Below are 24,060 nucleotides of genomic sequence, written 5' to 3'. Positions count from 1 at the left end.
GATTGATGGTTGAATGATGCTGAATGATGAGGACAGAAAATAATCGCCGACCTAGAAGATATGCATCTCTCCCCACAGAAATTGGGATTGAAAAGTCAGCGCCCTCGAGGGGAGAACATTCTGGCCCTGCAGAAGATGCCTGGGCAGCCCCGTCGGCATTCACCCCCCCCCATCAGAGGCGCATCAGGCGATCAGTAATAAATTAACCCCTTCTTAAAGAGAGAAGGTAAAGCCCGGGAGTGTAGTCCTCCTAGAACTGCACAAAACCAGCATAAACGGGAACATGTCATTACAAGAATGGTTTAGACTCTGTTTATTTAGGGGCCGGGAGGAAAAAATGTTCCTACCACAGAAAGCATAATTCTTTTCCTTTTGTCAGGAACATCTAAAAAATGACTTAAGTACAAGGAAAGCAATGTTCGCGAGGCTGTCGAAGGTAACCTTAAGGTCTATTTTATACTCTCTAATAATCAACAATACATTTTTGACAGACAATGGTTATGCAATAAATATCAGGTTAACAAGAAAATTCTTGCGGTTTTTAACTTTATAATTCAGATAAACATATTTCGACTCAAACAAAAATTGATTAATCGAAATACGCACCATCAAAATCAATACACTTTTGGCAACCCAAAACAAGTGTATTTATGCCAAAAACATAAAAATCTTGCGTTCTGGTAGCGATGAAGTCGCTGAAAGGGTTTTTGTTATCCCTTAGCATTTCTCACACAGAAAAGGTGGTAGTCGGTAGGTGAAAGGTCTGGAGAGTATTGCGGATGAGGCAGAATTTTATAGCCTAATTCGTTCAACTTCTGCATGGTTGGTTTAACAACATGCAGTCGGGTGTAGTGGAGAAGAATTGCGCCTTGACTAATGCTGGGTGTTGTTACCGAAGTTTCTGATGCATTTCATCTATTTGTTGACAGTACTTTACCGTTGTAATGATTTCCCCTGCATTCAAAAACTATAATGGATGAGACCGGTTGTAGACAACTAAACAATCAGCATTTTTGTGCAACTCTGGTTTCGGGAAGTGTCGTGGAGCTTCGTCGGCGTCTAACCACTGAGCTGAGCGTCGCCGATTGTCGTAAAGTACCTACTTTTTAGCCTACCTTGAATTGAAATGAAAAAAAATGTGAATATGCTTTTTTCCATCTTATATCAAACGTTTTGAAAAGAAGACGTGACTGTTTTAAAACGATTATAATTCAAACGATTGGATAAATGATTAGATAGATGATTAGATAAATGATTAGATAAATGATTAGATAAATAATTCGATAAATGATTAGATAGATGATTAGATAAATGATTAGATAAATGATTAGATAGATGATTAGATAAATGATTAGATAAATGATTAGATAAATGATTAAATGGATGATTAGATAAATGACTTGATAAATGATTAGATAAATGATTAGATAGATGATTAGATAAATGATTAGATAAATGATTAGATAAATGATTAGATAGATGATTAGATAAATGATTAAATGGATGATTAGATAAATGATTGAATGGATGATTAGATAAATGATTAGATAGATGATTAGATAGATGATTAGATAAATGATTAGATAAATGATTAGATAAATGATTTGATAGATGATTAGATAGATGATTAGATAAATGATTAGATAGATAATTAGATAAATGATTAGATAGATGATTAGATAAATGATTAAATAGATGATTAGATAAATGATAAGATAGATGATTAGATAAATGATTAGATAAATTATTAGATAAATTATTAGATAAATGATTAGATAAATGATTAGATAAATGATTAAATGGATGATTACATAAATGATTAGATAGATGATTAGATAAATGATTAGATAGATGATTAGATAAATGATTAGATAAATGATTAGATAGATTATAAGATAAATGATTAGATAAATGATTAGATAAATGATTAAATGGATGATTAGATAAATGATTAGATAGATGATTAGATAAATTATTAGATAGATGATTAGATAAATGATTAGATAGATGATTAGATAAATGATTAGATAAATTATTAGATAAATGATTAGATAAATGATTAGATAGATGATTAGATAAATGATTAGATTAATGATTAGATAAATGATTAGATAGATGATCAGATAAATGATTAGATAGATGATTAGATAAATGATTAGATAAATGATTAGATAAATGATTAAATGGATGATTAGATAAATGATTAAATGGATGATTAGATAAATGATTAGATAGATGATTAGATAGATGATTAGATAGATGATTAGATAAATGATTAGATAAATGATTAAATGGATGATTAGATAAATGATTAGATATATGATTAGATAAATGATTAGATAAATGATTAGATAGATGATTAGATAGATGATTAGATAAATGATTAGATAGATGATTAGATAAATGATTAGATAGATGATTAGATAAATGATTAAATTGATGATTAGATAAATGAAAAGATAGATGATTAGATAGACGATTAGATAAATTATTAGATAAATGATTAGATAAATGATTAGATAGATCATTAGATAAATGATTAAATAGATGATTAGATAAATGATTAGATAGATGATTAGATAAATGATTAGATAGATGATTAGATAAATGATTAGATAAATGATTAGATAGATGATAAGATAAATGATTAGATAAATGATTAGATAAATGATTAAATGGATGATTAGATAAATGATTAGATAGATGATTAGATAAATGTTTAGATAAATGATTAGATAAATGATTAGATAAATGATTAGATAGAGATGATTAGATAAATGATTAGATAAATTATTAGATAAATGATTAGATAAATGATTAGATAGATGATTAGATAAATGATTAGATAGATGATTAAATTGATGATTAGATAAATGATTAGATAAATGATTAGATAGATGATTAGATAGATGATTAGATAAATGATTAGATAAATGATTAGATAAATTATTAGATAGATTATTAGATAAATGATTAGATAAATGATTAAATGGATTATTAGATAAATTATTAGATAAATGATTAGATAAATGATTGAATAGATGATTAGATAAATGATTAGATAGATTATTAGATAAATGATTAGATAAATGATTAGATAAATTATTAGTTAGATGATTAGATAAATGATTAGATAAATGATTAGATAGATGATTAGATAGATGATTGAATAGATGATTAGATAAATGATTAGATAAATTATTAGATAAATGATTAGATAAATGATTAGATAAATGATTGAATAGATGATTAGATAAATGATTAGATAAATTATTAGATAAATTATTAGATAAATGATTAGGTAGATGATTAGATACATGATTAGATAAATTATTAGATAAATGATTAGATAAATTATTAGATAAATGATTAGATAGATGATTAGATAGATGATTAGATAAATGATTAGATAGATGATTAGATAAATGATTAGATAGATGATTAGATAAATGATTAGATAAATGATTAGATAGATGATTAGAAAAATGATTAGATAGATGATTAGATAAATGATTAGATAGATGATTAGATAAATGATTAGATAGAACGAAAAACGCTCTTAAAAATGACATATAAAGTAAAGGTATTATAACGAAAACTTTTTTGAAAATACATCATTTGAAATCAAAATGAAAAATTCCACAAGTACTTTTTTTTCCAATCTAAGAGTGGTCGTCCATATTTCATGAAGATAGGAGTCAATTTTAGACGATACTGAATTTCTCAGAATATCGATATCTTTGGTCTGCGAAACAGGCACAGTATCCATAGCGACGGTTTGATAGATGATTCCATTGATATATGAATAAAAGCAGACAAGACGCAAAGGGAAATACATATGTTCGTATTGGGTCACAAGGGAGATAATTCATGTTGTCTAATATTTTTTGTTTTTACAAAATACAAAAAACAAAAACAAAAAGGAACATTAATTCTAATTTTATAATAACAGCGGAGTTATCTCCCTTGCGGCATAATATGAAGAGATTTACTTTCCTGTGCATCTTGTTGGTCTTTGTATTATTTGTATTCTTCGGACTACTGTTCTCATCTTGAGTGTTATTTTCACAACGTTGTGTACTCACAGCGTAGTGGATAAAGTACTTAGTAAAATTCAGTTGTAAAGTTACACTCTTTTGGAGAGTGAAGGTTCAATCCTCGTTGCGAGCGACACTCAGAATATCATTGCAAATTACTTAGGCTGTCAGAACGAGAGCATGCTAATCCCATGGGCTAAATAAACGGCTCCGTTCAGATATAACAGAGCCGCTAGCCCTGGTAGCAGCAGTAACCGCATAATACATATGCAAATGACCGAGCTAGTGCGCGAAGTAACGACACAGCAGAGGAAGAGAAGGGAAAGAAAAAATGCACCACGTGGAAAGCACCGGAGAAATGGCGTACCGGGAAAGATGAACGTTTGGCCTATGGTGGCGAGAGACTTTTAACTACATTTGACCGCTTCGGTCTCTACCAAATTACTCAGACAATTTCTGGTTTAAACATTTGAAATTTTACATAAAGGGTATTCAGAGATAGGGCAAGCTTTTTAATCAGTTTGGGTCTAAAATTTGAGTTACCAATATATAAATGTATGTATGTATGTTTGCATGTCTGCCTATGAGGCGACGAATTTTCACAAGATCAGTATCGTTTTGAAGTTTTACCCTTCAGACGACAAATATCGAAAAATTGGCTAAAAACATTAATTTCTTCACTTTCAACTGGGCACTTTTCTACAGGGGGATGGGCGTCGCTTTTTTCGCCGATATTTTCGAAAGTCATCCTCTCCTTTCGATTGTCTAGCCTTAATTAAAACCTACGCCACTTCCGGTTTGGCGGTGGTCGTAACAGCAAAGACGTCAGGTTTTTTCCCCATTCTTTTCCTCCTTTGTGGTACGGGTTTGAGCCTGCCTTCCTACTACCATTTTTTTTTTTTGCTCAACATACACTGCCAAACATCCGGGCAACGCCGGGCTGAAATGCTAGTATAGTATAGTATATATTATAATAGAGTCAATAAAAACAATAAAAAAATTAAAAAAATGTGGCTTGAGTGCCATTTTATCATGTTATTAAAAGGGAAAAATGCTGCGTGGTGGGCGCGCGTTAGAAAGTTAAAAAGACAGGAGAGAGAGAAAACGTTATTTAAAGAAAATGGCCCGTGCTGGGCGCGAACTTGCAAAACTTAAGTTCGTAAGTGAACATTATTGGTTAGACGAAGATGTCACTGATGTTATGACGTGGCAAATTTCGCTTTTTTAAATTAAACAACAAATTGACCGTTCGCGCTTATATGCCATTAACAAACAGTGTCGAAACCAAGATGTTTGCTTGACTCCCTTCAAACAAAACGATATTTCCACATTAAATAATTAACGACTTTTTTTTGTAATTTTTCGATATTATGTGTCCGAGAGATCGTTCCTTTTAATTATACCAGGTTCTAACGGGTTCAGTGCGGATGTCAAACGTTTTAAGAAGACATGCAAACACACAAACACACTAACACATAAATACACAAACATACTAACACACAAATACACAAACATATAAACACACACAAAACGTTTAAAGGGTCGATGGTGTCACACACTCATGCAGAGTGCAACTGATATTTGCAGAAAGTGTCTTTTTGTGGCTTTGTTTGATTTGATTTTTTATACTTGTGAACTCTTGCACGGCCGCCTTCGTCAGTCGCTAATGTAAGAGACGACAATATGGACAGAAGAAAAGAAAAATTCGTTGTCGAGCGGAAATACGCGTGCGTATCACATGAGAACGAAGGTGTATATGTGTAAATCAACTGTTTCTTCTCTGGTGCTACCAGATTAGGCTGTCTGAAGATATTTGCTCTTTCACACAAATGCACAGTACATTAAAACCTTTTGTTTTTGTCTTTTAACTTTTGTAAAACTCAATCATGTTCTGCAAAGCTAAAAAAAAACAAAAAAAACAGAAGCCCCCTTATCCGGTCTCCTTTCTTTTTCTTACTCTTCTCTCCGTCTTAAATGCACCAAACAATAATGTTATAACCGTTTCCCTTTACAAAACTCAACCATGTTCTGTAGGGCTCAAAAACAACAGAATCCACTAGAGGACAACCAAACCAAACAGTACGAGTTGATGATGGGAGATGCAAAGGACGTGAAGCAGCAAAGCTATCTACAAGATTACTGGATTCAGCATGAATAAATGCGTTGTAAAACAAAATAACCAACTGTTTCTTCATTTTTACATTTTTATCGGGGGCACCTGTAAATTCACCCTTGTTCGTTCGTCCCTTCGTCTTTCGGCACTTTTCTAAATAACTACGCCTTGGAATTTTTGGAAATTTTGCACAAACATTAAACACGATATTAGTAAAAAAAAAAGTAACAAAACGGATTTTCAGGGACCCCCCTCCCCCGAGTTGCCTTTCGGGTTAAAATTGCTAAAATTGTCACTTTTGTGCTTATTAAAAAAAAAAAAAAAAAAAATTGATGCCTTGGATTTTTATAAAACTTTCTGAAAAGTTGTAACTAACTGATTTCTATATAATTTTGTTTGTCTATACTTCGCGATAACTCTTGGGTGAGCCCCGGGGGGTGGGGCTCTTTAAGGCCTAATAAAAAGACTCCATTTTTAGGACTATTTTACCATATTTGTCCAAAATTTTCTGTGCATGTCTATTTAGCAGTTTTGCATGGTGCTGAACTCAAATTTAAATTGGGGACTTTTGGGGCTAAATGGGGAGGGGCAAATGATAGACTTAGTCATTTCTTTTTTATATGGTGCAGAAGTCAAATTTACATATGTTAAGGCCTAAAACTGTACTGTTTATTCATTTACACCAAGATTTGACATTCCCTGGGGATTTGGGGGGGGGATAAATGGAAGGATGCTGAACTTAGTCATTTTTTTTTATGTCTCGTTCACTGTGCATTGATGGAGGACCATGCATGCTTCACTTGTTTTGCCTTCTTTCGACATACAGGTGTTTACTTCTTTTCTTGAATATATATATCCGTTGACATTTTTGTGCTTATTAAAAAAAATGGTCAATGTCGTATGTAAAGCCAAAGAATCCTGATATCAGTCTCCAGCTATGTATATAGATGTTTTTATATAGAGCGATGTTTTTATATAGAGCGATGTTTTTATATAGAGTGATGTTTTTATATAGAGTGATGTTTTTATATAGTGATGTTTTTATATAGAGTGATGTTTTTATATAGAGCGATGTTTTTATATAGTGTGATGTTTTTATATGGAGTGATGTTTTTATATAGAGTGATGTTTTTATATAGAGTGATGTTTTTATATAGTGATGTTTTTATATAGAGTGATGTTTTTATATAGAGCGATGTTTTTATATAGAGTGATGTTTTTATATAGAGCGATGTTTTTATATAGAGCGATGTTTTTATATAGAGTGATGTTTTTATATAGAGCGATGTTTTTATATAGAGTGATGTTTTTATATAGAGTGATGTTTTTATATAGAGCGATGTTTTTATATAGAGTGATGTTTTTATATAGAGTGATGTTTTTATATAGAGCGATGTTTTTATATAGAGTGATGTTTTTATATATAGTGATGTTTTTATATAGAGTGATGTTTTTATATAGAGTGATGTTTTTATATAGAGTGATATTTTTATATAGAGCGATGTTTTTATATAGAGTAATGTTTTTATATAGAGTGATGTTTTTATATAGAGTGATGTTTTTATATAGTGATGTTTTTATATAGAGTGATGTTTTTATATAGTGATGTTTTTATATAGAGTGATGTTTTTATATGGAGTGATGTTTTTATATAGTGATGTTTTTATATAGTGATGTTTTTATATAGTGATGTTTTTATATAGAGTGATGTTTTTATATAGAGTGATGTTTTTATATAGTGATGTTTTTATATAGAGTGATGTTTTTATATAGTGTGATGTTTTTATATAGTGTGATGTTTTTATATGGAGTGATGTTTTTATATAGAGTGATGTTTTTATATAGAGTGATGTTTTTATATAGTGATGTTTTTATATAGAGTGATGTTTTTATATAGAGTGATGTTTTTATATAGAGTGATGTTTTTATATAGTGATGTTTTTGTATAGAGTGATGTTTTTATATAGAGTGATGTTTTTGTATAGAGTGATGTTTTTATATAGAGCGATGTTTTTATATAGAGTGATGTTTTTATATAGAGTGATGTTTTTATATAGAGCGATGTTTTTGTATAGAGTGATGTTTTTATATAGAGTGATGTTTTTATATAGAGTTATGTTTTATATAGAGTGATGTTTTTATATAGAGCGATGTTTTTATATAGAGTGATGTTTTTGTATAGAGTGATGTAGTTCTCGGTTGATTAACGGTGTCTAACTGTGTCGGATATATACACGAGAGTTAAAACAATTATAAGAATATTCTGTTGCCCTAATCATAATTCAACACACAAGAGGGCGCCGTCGTGTGCGAGAAAGATATACCGGAATAGGTAGTTGGTAAAAAAATTAAAAGTTCGCATAAACATTATTGGTAGCTTAAAACCTCTAAAAATTGAAATCGTACATCAGTGCTTGATATTGGGAGGTAACGGTGATCACGTGGTCATCATTATGTCGTATGAATCCGAAAAGTCTATGCTTGGTAATAATAGTTTTCTAGTTAAAACTCTTTCTACAAAGACGTCAGGGATTACGAGAGGAACTACGTGAAGGTTGCCAACATCCTAAGTGAAAGTGATTTTTGTGGAACGAACTGGATTCGAACTTGGGGCACCCAAGTCGTCAGTCTGTGTCGTTAACCATTCGATCACCATCACGTTCTGGGCAAATGGTTAATGATACGAACTGGCGACCTGAGTGTTCTAAGTTTGAATCTAGTTCGTTCCACAAAAATCGCTTTCACTTAGGATGTTGGCAACCTTCACGTGGTCGCTGTCGTAAGTACCAGATGTAGTTTTAAGAAGATTTCTGCCTAGAAAAATATCAGGGAAACCATTACCAGCAATAGAATTTTCGGATTCATACGATATGATGACGAGTGCTTGATATTAAGAAAAACACTGAACTGAGATACCCTGAATTAGATAAAACATACACCTACTCCGCCTCAGTTGTAATCCTAACTTGCCTGAAGATCTGGGTCTCTCAATAAATAAATAAAATTAATTGTTAGTTGCTAGGCGACATCAGAAATAACAGAACTAAAATAAAATCTTATTGAAAGATATTGCCAAAGAAGTCACGCAAAAAAAGGAAAAAAAAAAAAGAAAGAAAAAGGCGAAATGTGAAAAGATAAGAAAACGAATACGCTAATCGTCCGCGGTTTCTATCATTAAAAAAAGAAAAAGAAAAGCGTTTGACGTATTTAAAATTTATTATTCAACGCGCCATAGAATAAGGCCTTAAAGTATCGAATGCAACAAAAATTATACGTCACGCTGAGGAGGCAACGATACAAAATACAAATGAGTGACCTGTCTTGTTTGTAAATTCTATAATCCTGTGTTTCTCACCTCTACGTCACTTACACATTGTTATTTTACTATTTACTAGCATCTATGTATCTACTCGGTATTACCCGGGATATAGTGCAGTCGTTTTAGCTTTAAATATTTATTTGTTTGCGTATAAGGTAGACAGTTCCTCTTATATTCTTCAATTTAATATGAGTTGTAGTGTTAGATATTGCCTGCGTAACGCTGAAGATGTGCTAGTCGACAATCGTTATTAAATTAATAAAAATAGAATGTCAGAAAGAATGTTATCATAGCGAAATAAATATTTACGGATAAAAGTATTTATGGAAAAATGTTTTAATAGAAAAGAATGTTAGAACGCAAACAACAATTTAACAATAGGTCTGACCTCTACAGTCTGACGTAGTTTTACGTAGAGGTCACTTAACGTGACGTTGACTTTTAGGCGAGAGCTTGAAAGACACGTATCATTTGTTAGTTAAGAGGCGGCAGTGAGAGAGAGAGAGAGAGAGAGAGAGAGAGAGAGAGCAGACTGAGCCGGTGGCCAGGGGGTGGGGGTGGAGAAAGAGATGTTCTTTTAGATCATAATGTTTTCGAGTACAGGGAATTAGAAATGGCAATAGTCTAGGACCAGCGTTTCAGCTTTCTAATGGGGAAAACATCTGGAATAAAGCTGCTGTAATTACCTCCAAGATTTCGAGTTTTACGAATCTTCATTTGCAGCTTTTCCGAGGACCCGTCACATCAAGACCAAAAATGGACCAGGTATGTTTTTCCCATTGGCTCGATGTTAAGACTTTCAGAGAATAGTTATTTGTCCTTTTCTGTTGTAAATGTTAATGTCCGTTGTTAAACTGCATGTATTAATATATCAATACTGTCGTAAGTGTTATACACGCATCAATTCAACGAACAATATAAAAACTAGACTAGACGAACACACGTATATACACACGTTATATAGATGACTGTAACACGTATATACAAATGTATATGCACTCTATATACACACATTCATTAGAACATTTTATGCTACTAGACGATGCACATCAAACCGCCGAGAGGAAACCTCTCATGAATAACGACACATCGACCGGTTGACTGAAGAACTTCTATAAATAATGGGACGTACAGCGATCCTTTTGCATTTTGATACCGTGGAATTTCAAGAATGCTAGAATTTTTCTGTCTTTTGTAACCGAACAGGGCTTACTCTATGGATAACGGTAACTTCAATTGATAGCGGTCACGTATGTCGTTACACTGCCCATTCAACATGCAAACCGTGTAGGCCTTAACTAACTTTCATAGCGGTTGCATGATAGCACAGTATAAGGTGTGACTAGTAGTTTTCTCCCAGTTACCGCAAAAGAACACAATTCGGTAGTAAGACGAAAATTTATTGCCGACCGAGAGGGCATTTCTTATTATCAGCCAAGTGAGTGATGCTTTGTAAGTGTCGAAACCCCTAAACCCAAGCACTACCGAATGCCAGATTAAACGAAGTGTGTTTTTATGTTTAAGAAAACATAGACACATTCAGGATGTGTTTTTACAGTAATCGGGAAAAATAGCACTTTTATATTTAAATATTCAGAGATTTATAAAGAATCGGAATCGGAATCGGTAGTTGTATCGGAATCGGGAATTTATTACGGAACCGGTAATTGTATCGGAATCAGAAAAGATATTGGAATCGTCCCACCACTAATATCTACACACCATAACCCGATATAATGTATTACAAAAGTTAGACACAATTCCTATTTATTCTGTTTATCTGATCTTTTCTTCTTTTTTACTGATGGAAGCGACTAGCAAGCGTGATGTACAGACAACCGGATGTTAACCATGCGGCATCCGAATAGAACAGTGCGTAAAATAGACATTTCGCCCATAGTAATCGACGCAAAATATCCGATAAAAATAATTAATAAAAATGGTCTATTTTAGACAACCAGAAGCGTCCTTGCTTCAAATAAAAATTCTATTTTCGGGAGCCGATCAAGGCTATAAAAAGCCAAAGAATCCTGATATTAGTCTCCAGTTATGTATTTTAACAGCTACGGGGTGCCTTCAATAAGTTTCTACAATTTATTTTTTTGTACAGACATTTAAAATTGTTGTAGACTCTTGAAAATTCAGTATGTTATTGCTTTAGACCTTATGAGATGACTGACCAATTTTTATGATTTCATATTCAAATAAACAGCTACAGCAGAAATTGGAATACATCCTACTAAAGCCTGATTGTCACAGCTGGTAAATTTCAAAAATGCAATCTGGATACTTAAAAAAAAAACATATGCAATAAAATTCTGTTTTAAACTTGGAAAAAATACCACAGAAATGTATAGAATGCTTTAGACTGCTTTTGGACCATCTTGCATAAATCGAGCACCAGTTTTTGAGTGGCATAAGAAATTCAAGGAAGGCAGGGAGTCTTTGAGGGATGATGAGAGGTGTGAGAAGAGTAAGGAAGTCAGAACACGAGAGTTGATTGGCCAAATAAAGGATTTCATGTCTAAGGACGGTCGTTTGTCTATAAAGACAATAAGTGCACAGTTTGATGTCAGTGTGGGAACTGTACACACAATTACTTGTAAGGAACTGAAAATGCGGAAGATTTGGGCGAATACACAAGTCAACAACTTCATCCTTGTCACAGAGTTTTTGACTAAAATGGACATCAAGACAGTTCCTCACCCTTCCTGCAGACGAGACCTTGCTCCCTGTGACTTTTGGTTATTTCCTAAGCTCACGTAAAGTCTTAGAGGCTGTCGTTATGAGACAATTAAAGAGATGAAAAAGGCTGTGACGAGGGCCAATAACCCGCACACACTAGACGACTTCTATTGGCCTTCCAGAAGTTGTTGAAACGGTACAACGAGTGCATTACAGTCGAAGGAGATTACTTAGAAGGGGATTAGAGTTTCATGTGTGTACTATAAGTAAAAGTGCTCATACGAAAATGTCTGGAAACTTATTGAAGGCGCCTCGTATTTCTCTTAACGTTTCTGTTTGACCGCTAACTTGCCAACTCAGTTGCGACATTTTAAAGAAACTTTCTTTATCGTTTCTTAATGAACCAATTCGGATCTCAAGGAACATTTATGTATAAATTTCTATCTCATTCTTTCATTAATCATTTCCTAAAATGAATTCGCTGACGTCACTCACTTCTGTCATGCATTGTCTTTCAGAGACTCGGTCATCCTAAACGAAAAACCGTCTTTGGAATTAGCCTACTTTTTACTGATTCTTAAAAGCGATAGGATGTAAAAATATTCTCGTTTCAGAGAGATTTGTATTTACTCATCGATTCGACATTCCTTGTACGTATTCGTTTTGTTATACACACGCGTGTGCTGCATATATGTATTGGTACCCTACACCAGTAAGTAGAGATACTGTTAACTAATATGAATTTTACGGAAGTTTTACATTAAATAATCTTAGAATAACCTGGCGGGAAACTGAAGTGCACCTAGTGTGCGTGAGGATGGAAGGGATCGAGGGTTAGCTCACTAGACAAAACACGCTAGAAGTAGGTGTCGATGAGAACATCACGTGTCTGAGAAAGGGGAAAGATTCGAGGTAGTTTGAGGCAAGGAAGCAGCCACACCAGATGTTTCCACAATTTAGAAGTCTAAGAGAATATCTCGTCAAGACCTTTCCACTTGTCGACCATTTTAAACTTAACTAAAAAAAATGTAGTAAGAAGGAATTAATTTTAGTATCTCCCCTCGGGAACGACATTTCTCTCCTTAATAAATACTTTTTAAAATACCAACTAGCCTCTATTGTGTTTCCATACATGTGTTTTGTCCGCCTGAGTTAAACAACCGATCAACAGCCAATAGAAATGCAACTATACAGAACAACGGCCACACACATGGAGAGGTAACTATAAAAGAATGAAGAATAGCGACTCTAGGGTTATAATCAGGATTCGGTTCTGGGGTTCGGGAAGGAGTGATTCACTCTCTCGACAACAGCACGTTTCTGCTCTCTTCTTTTCCAATCGACCACACCTAGCCTCTCGCCACCAATGTCACACCGCACAATCCGAACGTCAGCAATACAAAAAATTTTTCAAGAGATGTTCACGACTTTTTTCTCTCTGCTGCCCCAGGGAATTTTCCCCTGCTTTTATATCCTCCTATCTAGAAAAAAAAAAGGAAGAGACAGGGGAAAAAATAGCTTCTCCCATCATGCTCTGCCTTCCCAAGATGCCCTTCGCGTATACAAATGCGCTGGCCATCCTTTCCTTCTTCTTTCCCAAAGAGCGATGCAGATACGCCCGGTACGTTTCTTTTTTTTCTTCTTTTCTAACCATATACCCCACAACGACTGCGCACGTATGTAAAAACATTGATTGGTTGATTTGTTTGTTACTCGCCTACTGACAAAACCTTACAAGTGCAGCGAATACACGTTTGTTTAAGTTGCTCGTTAAATATTTGTCTTATGCAAAATGTTACAATCGGTCTTGCAACTATTTTAAGAAACGAGGCATATTCAACGAGAGATGACAAACACAGTAGTTGAATTTATAAATAACAAATTAACTGGTTTATTAAGGCGTAAAGGTTAGTGAAAAATGTTGCATCAACTGCAGGTGTTACAGAAAGAGTAGATGAAGAGTGCATGGTCACTGAGTTTAGCTAAGCAGCATGGCAGGTCTTTCCAGGTTAGTTTGGGTGTAATTGTCGCATCTAGGTTAGGTGACTGCTGAACAGACTAGAACAGAAATGGTCCTGGGAAGTACAAGTTGAACCACACAAAATATAAACGGCAAGTTACCATGAAAAGAGCAGGTGTATTTGCAGTCGGCGAAAACGTGTATTTGATGAGTTGCTCAAAAATACTATTAAACTGTAGTAGAAACATTGCCCTGAAAAGACAAGCTACCTTGGATCGAACGAATTGGATGCTGAATCGAGGTAAGTCGATTACCGGGCTGATTAAATCGAGGGCGGCACAGGAATAAAGCCTGGCAGCATGGCACAAGCGAATTTTACCGTCATAGATGGTCTCTCCTTGACTCAAATGGTTGATTATATCTGAAATCGAACATATGGGTTAAAAGCTAAGCGAAGATAAAGTAATAATTTCTTAGTCCACAGTAACGTATCTGCCATATTGAATATGCTATTGTGCTAAATGCCACCTTCGCTGCGTCTTGATTTGATTTCGAAATGCTGTGTTGATCAGAAATCAGAAATCAACCAGTAACAAAAGGTAAAGGTCACTTTGGTTCAAACGTAGTGAAAGTCACGTGATAGTTCAAAACATTCAGTTGTGTTATTAAAAAGGGTGACGAGCTGCAAAGCTGGTCACCATAAACACATCTTAAGATCAATAAAAACAACCCCCAAATACATTAACAAACTTTAAAGTAAACTCTCTTACGTATGAGATTTACTTCTGGTAGCCTCGTAACTATCGCCTCCCATATTTTTACCTCTAGTCCTCACGTTCCATAAGCGATGTTTCTGACAAAGGGAGAAGAATTGCTGTTTAGGGGGTTGAAATCTCTCCACTTAACATTTAACGTTGGTTAGTTTTCGATGCTGAAAGATTATTTTTAGCTCTTACATCAGATGGCTTCATACATTGTCTGGAGCGATTTCTATATAAAAAGAAACATTCTCTTTTATACAATCTCTAAGTAATAACGATTATTGCCACGTTCTTTACAGGGACCGTCTTGGACCGAATCGAAGTTTTCGTAAGGAATCAAACCTCGACAATTTTGCCACGGAAAATACAATTGCTGTCATTTTGAACACAACAGGTAATTCAAGCATTTTGTATGAAAAACTTTCCTATACGAATTTATTCATAAGAATCATAATTATATATTTACGGCCTGGTAGTAGCAGCGAATATAGAGTTGTCTGTGTTTCATTAATGTAATGATTGCGTAAGAATGGAATTAAATTCATCTCTGTTTAACCGTCATTCGTATTATTTGGATTCGTCGGACTACTGTTTTCACCTTGAGTGTTATTTTCACAACGTTTCGTTCGATGTAACCTCCGATCTTCTTCGGGTGTATCTTGTCTAACTTGGGAATGTTTCTGTTGAGCTCTGGAATCTGCAAACATTTTCAAACAGAACTCTTTATTTAATCCATGGTAGTAGCATGCTCTCGTTCCGCCAGATGGTTATAAGTCTTAAGTAATTTGCAATTGTATTTTTAGGGTCGCCCGCAATGAGGATTGAACCTTCAACCTCCGGGATCGGTGGTGTAGTGGATAAAGTACTTGGTAAAATTCAGTTGTCAAAGTTACACTCTTCTACTCTAGTTAATAATATTAATAATATATGATACAAATATTTATTTATGGTTATAATTAACAAAATTAAACTATAATTTTTTTCTTCTATTGGGAAATGAGTATTTACGCATATGGATCGACTCAAAAAATCTGGTGGATATAATAGATTTAAAATAGTATTTTCCGATCAATCAAAAATGCTTCTGCTTAAAAATGAAATTTGATTTTGAGTAGCCATTCTGAATTTATTCAAAGCTATAAAAAGTTATAAAAGGATAAATAAATCAATTAAGGTTCGCCATGAGGCTCGTTGTCTTTGTTTGCACGACACTTGCAGCTATACCTACTCAAACTCCAATCCTGTCGTAACCTCGTAAAGAATTCTGCCGAAAGGGAAAAAGCTGTAAGCAGTCTATAGCAAGAATAAGCGCAACACCAGATTTACAAAGTCGAAAGGCCGTTGATGTTGTTCTTGTAAACAATCTCGTAATGAAAATCACGATTAATCGCAAATATTAGTGTTGGGACGATTAATCGGAATCAGAATCGGGAATCAGAAAAATCGTAGCTTTCTGAGGTATCGGAATCAGTATCGGAATCGAAAAAATTTTAGCTTATTTTCCGATGCCAAAACCAATTCCTTTAATTATCTTTTTTTTATTGGATTGTGGTTAAAGAAACATCTTCCACCGCTATAGGTCCACGAGTGTATTTTTACGTTTGAGAAAATATAGACACATTTAAGATGTGCTTTTATAGTTAAATATTTAGATATTTATAAAGAATCGGAATCGGTAATTGTATCCGAATCGGGAAAAATATTGGAATCGTCCCATCACTAGCAAATATACTAAGAAAAAAATATCCAAACTTCCATTCGTAACAAAAGAAACGCACCTGCAGGCTCGGAATTAAAATTATATTCCTAATAAAAATAAAACCACGGTTTTATTTTTTAGGTGCGAATTCTTACATTAATCTCTCAGTCGAGGAGAAAAGAAAAATATCGTGATTCGAATTTGCTAACGAAAGTGTAAATAAAATTTAATATTTCATTTCCTCTTATACACACATCTACAGAACACAAGAATATTGAACTCTATGGGGGGGCGAAAAGGGGGTTTCTGGTTCGTCACAGTAGTTTCTAATCTTCACACTGTTCGCTCTTCTATATTTTAGGTGTTTCAAGGGATACGCTTTTGGAATGTCTGGGAGACTATCATTTCCGGCATTTGTCACAGATGGAAAACCTGATTCTTCGCAATGTGTCCAAAGATTGGTTGGAATTTCTGCAGAACCTTGACTATTTACAGTGGATCACGGCCGATGAGATGCTGGGTCCCGTCGTGCAGTCATGTCGATGTGAATCCGAAGGAAACCAAAAGCAAATAACGCTACACTGCTATTCATTATGTTCCGGATTTTATCCCATGATTAAAGGTAGGTCTATACAGTTCGCGGTTATCTTCTATAATATAAATTTCACCTGTTTGTTTAAATGTATGTATGTATGTTTGTATGTCGGCCTAAAACTTTCGACAGAGCCGACAGTTTTTCACGAAGTTGGTATCGTTTTGAAGCTCGACTCTTCGGACGACAAATATCGAAAACTTGGCTAAAAACCTTAATTCCTTCGCCCTCAACGGGACACTTTTCTACAAGAAGGGGTCGCTTTTTATCGCCGATATTTTCAAAAGTCATCCCCTCTTTTCGATTGACTAGCCTTAATTTAAATATTCGTCACATCCGGTTTGGCGATGGGTGCAACAGCAAAGACGTCACGTTTTTTTTCACGTTCTTTTCCTCCTTCGGGGTAGGGTTCGAGCCTGCCTGCCTATAACAACTTTTGTTTTTTTTTCTCAACACACACCTCCAAACACCCGGGCAACGCCGGGCACCCATGCTTGTCTATAATATGGAATTATCTTACCGACGAGTAAAGTATGTGTGGGGAGAGACGTTGGTCACAAGCAATCTTTTCTTGTGACGGTAACAAACTGATAAAGTTGACACACGTGTGTTCTGCTTGAAAACCAAACATTAACTACTAAAAAGAGACGAAGTATATTTTATACGTTCAGCGAGATTTAGTGATACTCCATCCAGCGTGGCCGTAGCCTAGACTGAACTCACTACATGAGTTTGTAGTGTAATTCAAATCTTGTCGGTAGCTGAATACTTGCTGCTTCGCTAGGGCTATCAAGGGTATTTTTTATCGTGACACCATCACTAAATCGGTTGCGTTCCACGGCTTAAGAGAGTCCCATCTACCCCCGAGAGAAGGATAGATCGCGCCAGTTTCTCAACCTGGTATTTTACCTCGTGGTACATACAGCGCCTCGCCTTCCCAAATGATCACCCATCTGGTACTGGCCAGGCCCAAGGTTGCTTAATTTTGGTGATCTGGCGAGAACCGATGTGTCAACGAGATTGTGCCGTATATGACGATACTAACGTGTCTATATAACGTATCAAATCCGGGCACCCGGTATTTTATTATAGAAAAACGGTCCAACGTCGTCCACACGCGAGAGCGTCTTACTTCCCTTCCTACCCACTCTCGGCAAGTTTAACAAGTCCAAGTTCTCGCAGTAATTGTACTAAAGTTGAATTAATCAATTTTTGTTTACATAAGATTTATATATTCTTATCGCACAAAATATCTGTTAAATAGTTTCTATGGTTTAGGGATTGAGTTATGTTTTTAAAAAAAATTCTTCTTAATTGTTCTAACTAGTCATCATTTGTAATTTGCTCACCAAGTTAGACATGTCTTACTAAGTGGTTACCTATTATTATCACCCTCTCTCATTGTATGTTTTTTTTTCTTAATTTATACCATTTTTATCACTCTCGCTTCTGTATCTCCACTCACTCTCCATCTATCTATCTCTCTCTCCCTCTCTTTCTTTGTCGCTGTATCTCTCTCTTTGCCCCTGTCTCTCTTTCTGTGTTTATTAAGAGTTAAACCTAAGAAAAATTAATAATTATAAACAGAAAATTTGAATTGTAGATTATAAACAATAGGGAATATAAGCACAAATATTCATGTTCAACCGAAGAAAATAAATGTAAATACAGAGAGAGAGAGAGAGAGATAGAGAGAGAGAGAGAGAGAGAGAAAGAGAAAGAAAGAAAGAGAGAGAGAGAGAGAGAGAGAGAGAGGAAAACAGAGAGAAAAAGAGATAGATAAGAAATAGAAAGACTAATTTTTGATTTTGTTTTTGTTTACCTTTTTTAAAATTAACTGGGTTGCAAACTCACGTTTTACTGATTCAACACACACACACACACACACACACACACACACACACACACACACACACACACACACATATATATATGTATATGTATATGTATATATATATGTATGTAGAAAAGAGAGAGAGAGAGAGAGAGAGAGAGAGAGAGAGAACGAGAGAGAACCAAGGGGTCATATTTCCTCTAGTCTTACTATATATCTCGATCTGATTGTATCTATATATCTATCATATATCTATCTGTCTATCTATCTCAGACTGGCATTATCTATCTATCTATCTATCTATCTATCTATCTATCTATCTCTCTATCTATCTATCTCTCTATCTATCTATCTATCTGTCTGTCTGTCTGTCTGTCTATCTATCTATCTATCTATCTATCTATCTATCTATCTATATCAGTCTACTCCTATCTATATATTTAGTCTAATCACGCTTATATATTAATGGGATTAATTTATCGCCAGACGGATGTGACGTCATACCAATAAGGATAATAAATTGGGCGTTCTGATTGATCAGTAAATTAATGAAGGATGTTCAAATAGAAAAATGCAAACGTTTTGCTAATAAGCAAAAGCACACGAAGAAAGTTGGAGAGAAAGTGATGAACAAAATGACGACTGAAAGTAGACGAACAGATAAGTGGCTGAAACACTGGACGAAGACAAGAGACTGGAGGGGTTTCGAGTAGACAAGAGATTACAACACGCACAAACAGAAAAGAGAAGAAAAAACCTATTTTAGCAAACAAAAGGCTGAAAGTAGAGACGAGACAAAGAGACAAAAGGCAGAAACCAAACCAGTAGACAAGCGGATAACATTAAACAAATAAACTAGATACTGAAATAAGCTGAACAGAAAGGAGGCTGAAATTAGACAACCTAATAAGAGACTGAAATAAGCTGAACAGACAGGAGGCTGAAATTAGACAACCTAATAAGAGACTGAAATGAGCTGAACAGACAGGAGGCTGAAATTAGACAACCTAATAAGAGACTGAAATAAGCTGAACAGACAGGAGGCTGAAATTAGACAACCTAATAAGAGACTGAAATAAGCTGAACAGACAGGAAGCTGAAATTAGACAACCTAATAAGAGACTGAAATAAGCTGAACAGACAGGAGGCTGAAATTAGACAATCTAATAAGAGAGTGAAATAAGCTGAACAGACAGGAGGCTGAAATTAGAAAACCTAATAAGAGACTGAAATAAGCTGAACAGACAGGAAGCTGAAATTAGACAACCTAATAAGAGACTGAAATAAGCTGAACAGACAGGAGGCTGAAATTAGACAACCTAATAAGAGACTGAAATAAGCTGAACAGACAGGAGGCTGAAATTAGATAATCTAATAAGAGACTGAAATAAGCTGAACAGACAGGAAGCTGAAATTAGACAACCTAATAAGAGACTGAAATAAGCTGAACAGACAGGAGGCTGGAATTAGACAACCTAATAAGAGACTGAAATAAGCTGAACAGACAGGAAGCTGAAATTAGACAACCTAATAAGAGACTGAAATAAGCTGAACAGACAGGAGGCTGAAATTAGAAAACCTAATAAGAGACTGAAATAAGCTGAACAGACAGGAGGCTGAAATTAGATAACCTAATAAGAGACTGAAATAAGCTGAAGACAGGAAGCTGAAATTAGACAACCTAATAAGAGACTGAAATAAGCTGAACAGACAGGAGGCTGAAATTAGACAACCTAATAAGAGACTGAAATAAGCTGAAAAGACGGGAGGCTGAAATTAGACAACCTAATCAGAGACTGAAATAAGCTGAACAGACAGGAGGCTGAAATTAGACAACCTAATAAGAGACTGAAATAAGCTGAACAGACAGGAGGCTGAAATTAGACAACCTAATAAGAGACTGAAATAAGCTGAACAGACAGGAGGCTGAAATTAGATAACCTAATAAGAGACTGAAATAAGCTGAACAGACAGGAAGCTGAAATTAGACAACCTAATAAGAGACTGAAATAAGCTGAACAGACAGGAGGCTGAAATTAGACAACCTAATAAGAGACTGAAATAAGCTGAACAGACAGGAGGCTGAAATTAGATAACCTAATAAGAGACTGAAATAAGCTGAACAGACAGGAAGCTGAAATTAGACAACCTAATAAGAGACTGAAATAAGCTGAACAGACAGGAGGCTGGAATTAGACAACCTAATAAGAGACTGAAATAAGCTGAACAGACAGGAAGCTGAAATTAGACAACCTAATAAGAGACTGAAATAAGCTGAACAGACAGGAGGCTGGAATTAGAAAACCTAATAAGAGACTGAAATAAGCTGAACAGACAGGAAGCTGAAATTAGACAACCTAATAAGAGACTGAAATAAGCTGAACAGACAGGAGGCTGAAATTAGATAACCTAATAAGAGACTGAAATAAGCTGAACAGACAGGAAGCTGAAATTAGACAACCTAATAAGAGACTGAAATAAGCTGAACAGACAGGAGGCTGAAATTAGACAACCTAATAAGAGACTGAAATAAGCTGAAAAGACGGGAGGCTGAAATTAGACAACCTAATAAGAGACTGAAATAAGCTGAACAGACAGGAAGCTGAAATTAGACAACCTAATAAGAGACTGAAATAAGCTGAACAGACAGGAAGCTGAAATTAGACAACCTAATAAGAGACTGAAATAAGCTGAACAGACAGGAGGCTGAAATTAGATAACCTAATAAGAGACTGAAATAAGCTGAACAGACAGGAAGCTGAAATTAGACAACCTAATAAGAGACTGAAATAAGCTGAACAGACAGGAGGCTGAAATTAGATAACCTAATAAGAGACTGAAATAAGCTGAACAGACAGGAAGCTGAAATTAGACAACCTAATAAGAGACTGAAATAAGCTGAACAGACAGGAGGCTGGAATTAGACAACCTAAGAAGAGACTGAAATAAGCTGAACAGACAGGAAGCTGAAATTAGACAACCTAATAAGAGACTGAAATAAGCTGAACAGACAGGAGGCTGAAATTAGACAACCTAATAAGAGACTGAAATAAGCTGAACAGACAGGAGGCTGAAATTAGACAACCTAATAAGAGACTGAAATAAGCTGAACAGACAGGAAGCTGAAATTAGACAACCTAATAAGAGACTGAAATAAGCTGAACAGACAGGAGGCTGGAATTAGACAACCTAATAAGAGACTGAAATAAGCTGAACAGACAGGAAGCTGAAATTAGACAACCTAATAAGAGACTGAAATAAGCTGAACAGACAGGAGGCTGAAATTAAACAACCTAATAAGAGACTGAAATAAGCTGAACAGACAGGAGGCTGAAATTAGACAACCTAATAAGTGACTGAAATAAGCTGAACAGACAGGAGGCTGAAATTAGACAACCTAATAAGAGACTGAAATAAGCTGAACAGACAGGAGGCTGAAATTAGACAACCTAATAAGAGACTGAAATAAGCTGAACAGACAGGAGGCTGAAATTAGATAACCTAATAAGAGACTGAAATAAGCTGAACAGACAGGAAGCTGAAATTAGACAACCTAATAAGAGACTGAAATAAGCTGAACAGACAGGAAGCTGAAATTAGACAACCTAATAAGAGACTGAAATAAGCTGAACAGACAGGAGGCTGAAATTAGACAACCTAACAAGAGACTGAAATAAGCTGAACAGACAGGAGGTTGAAACTTTATAACCTAATAAGGATGTCTGAGGAGAAAGCATAAATTGGTGAGTGATGTATTGCTATGGACTCCACGACACAGACGCGCAAGCAAAGGATGACCTTGATCCACGTACATCCAACAAATAGCACATGACGCCAACTGTGAACCTGAAAATCTGAGGCAGCTGATGGAAGACAGGAAACTCTGGAGAGGAAGAGTCACATTGATCCGGGTAAGGAGCCCGTCCTGATGATGATGAAGGGACTGAAACAAATGAAACAGGCCGGACGCTGAAACTATACAACCTAATAAGGAACTGAAACAAGCTGAACATATAGGAGGTTGAAATTAGACAACTTAATAAGGAACCGAAACAAGCCAGACAGACAGGAGGCTGAAATTAGACAACCTAATAAGAGACTGAAATAAGCTGAACAGACAGGAGGCTGAAATTTGATAACCTAATAAGAGACTGAAATAAGCTGAACAGACAGGAGGCTGAAATTAGACAACCTAATAAGAGACTGAAATAAGCTGAACAGACAGGAGGCTGAAATTAGACAACCTAATAAGAGACTGAAATAAGCTGAACAGACAGGAGGCTGAAATTAGATAACCTAATAAGAGACTGAAATAAGCTGAACAGACAGGAAGCTGAAATTAGACAACCTAATAAGAGACTGAAATAAGCTGAACAGACGGGAGGCTGGAATTAGACAACCTAATAAGAGACTGAAATAAGCTGAACAGACAGGAAGCTGAAATTAGACAACCTAATAAGAGACTGAAATAAGCTGAACAGACAGGAGGCTGGAATTAGAAAACCTAATAAGAGACTGAAATAAGCTGAACAGACAGGAAGCTGAAATTAGACAACCTAATAAGAGACTGAAATAAGCTGAACAGACAGGAGGCTGAAATTAGATAACCTAATAAGAGACTGAAATAAGCTGAACAGACAGGAAGCTGAAATTAGACAACCTAATAAGAGACTGAAATAAGCTGAACAGACAGGAGGCTGAAATTAGACAACCTAATAAGAGACTGAAATAAGCTGAAAAGACGGGAGGCTGAAATTAGACAACCTAATAAGAGACTGAAATAAGCTGAACAGACAGGAAGCTGAAATTAGACAACCTAATAAGAGACTGAAATAAGCTGAACAGACAGGAAGCTGAAATTAGACAACCTAATAAGAGACTGAAATAAGCTGAAAAGACAGGAGGCTGAAATTAGATAACCTAATTAGAGACTGAAATAAGCTGAACAGACAGGAAGCTGAAATTAGACAACCTAATAAGAGACTGAAATAAGCTGAACAGACAGGAGGCTGAAATTAGATAACCTAATAAGAGACTGAAATAAGCTGAACAGACAGGAA

At 35.1% G+C, this 24,060-nt stretch overlaps 1 protein-coding gene across 1 annotated transcript in view; it reads left to right on the top strand.

Moving 5' to 3' along the window:
- The window catches only part of LOC145296917 (guanylate cyclase soluble subunit beta-2-like), a 120,646-nt gene that overhangs the window by 40,133 nt on the left and 56,453 nt on the right, over positions 1–24,060 (top strand). Inside the window, exons 3-4 of the mRNA XM_080143081.1 lie at positions 15,175–15,269; positions 16,936–17,196. Coding sequence (XP_079999207.1) covers positions 15,175–15,269; positions 16,936–17,196 — 356 coding nt within the window. The remainder of the gene's footprint in view (positions 1–15,174; positions 15,270–16,935; positions 17,197–24,060) is intronic.

This window comes from Euprymna scolopes, chromosome 17 (assembly GCF_053919585.1).
Source record: "Euprymna scolopes isolate OS-2025 chromosome 17, ASM5391958v1, whole genome shotgun sequence".
In the NCBI taxonomy this organism is placed as follows: Eukaryota; Metazoa; Mollusca; class Cephalopoda; order Sepiida; family Sepiolidae; genus Euprymna; species Euprymna scolopes.
Note: the sequence above shows the minus strand (reverse complement) of the source record. Positions and strands in the feature narration are given on the sequence as shown.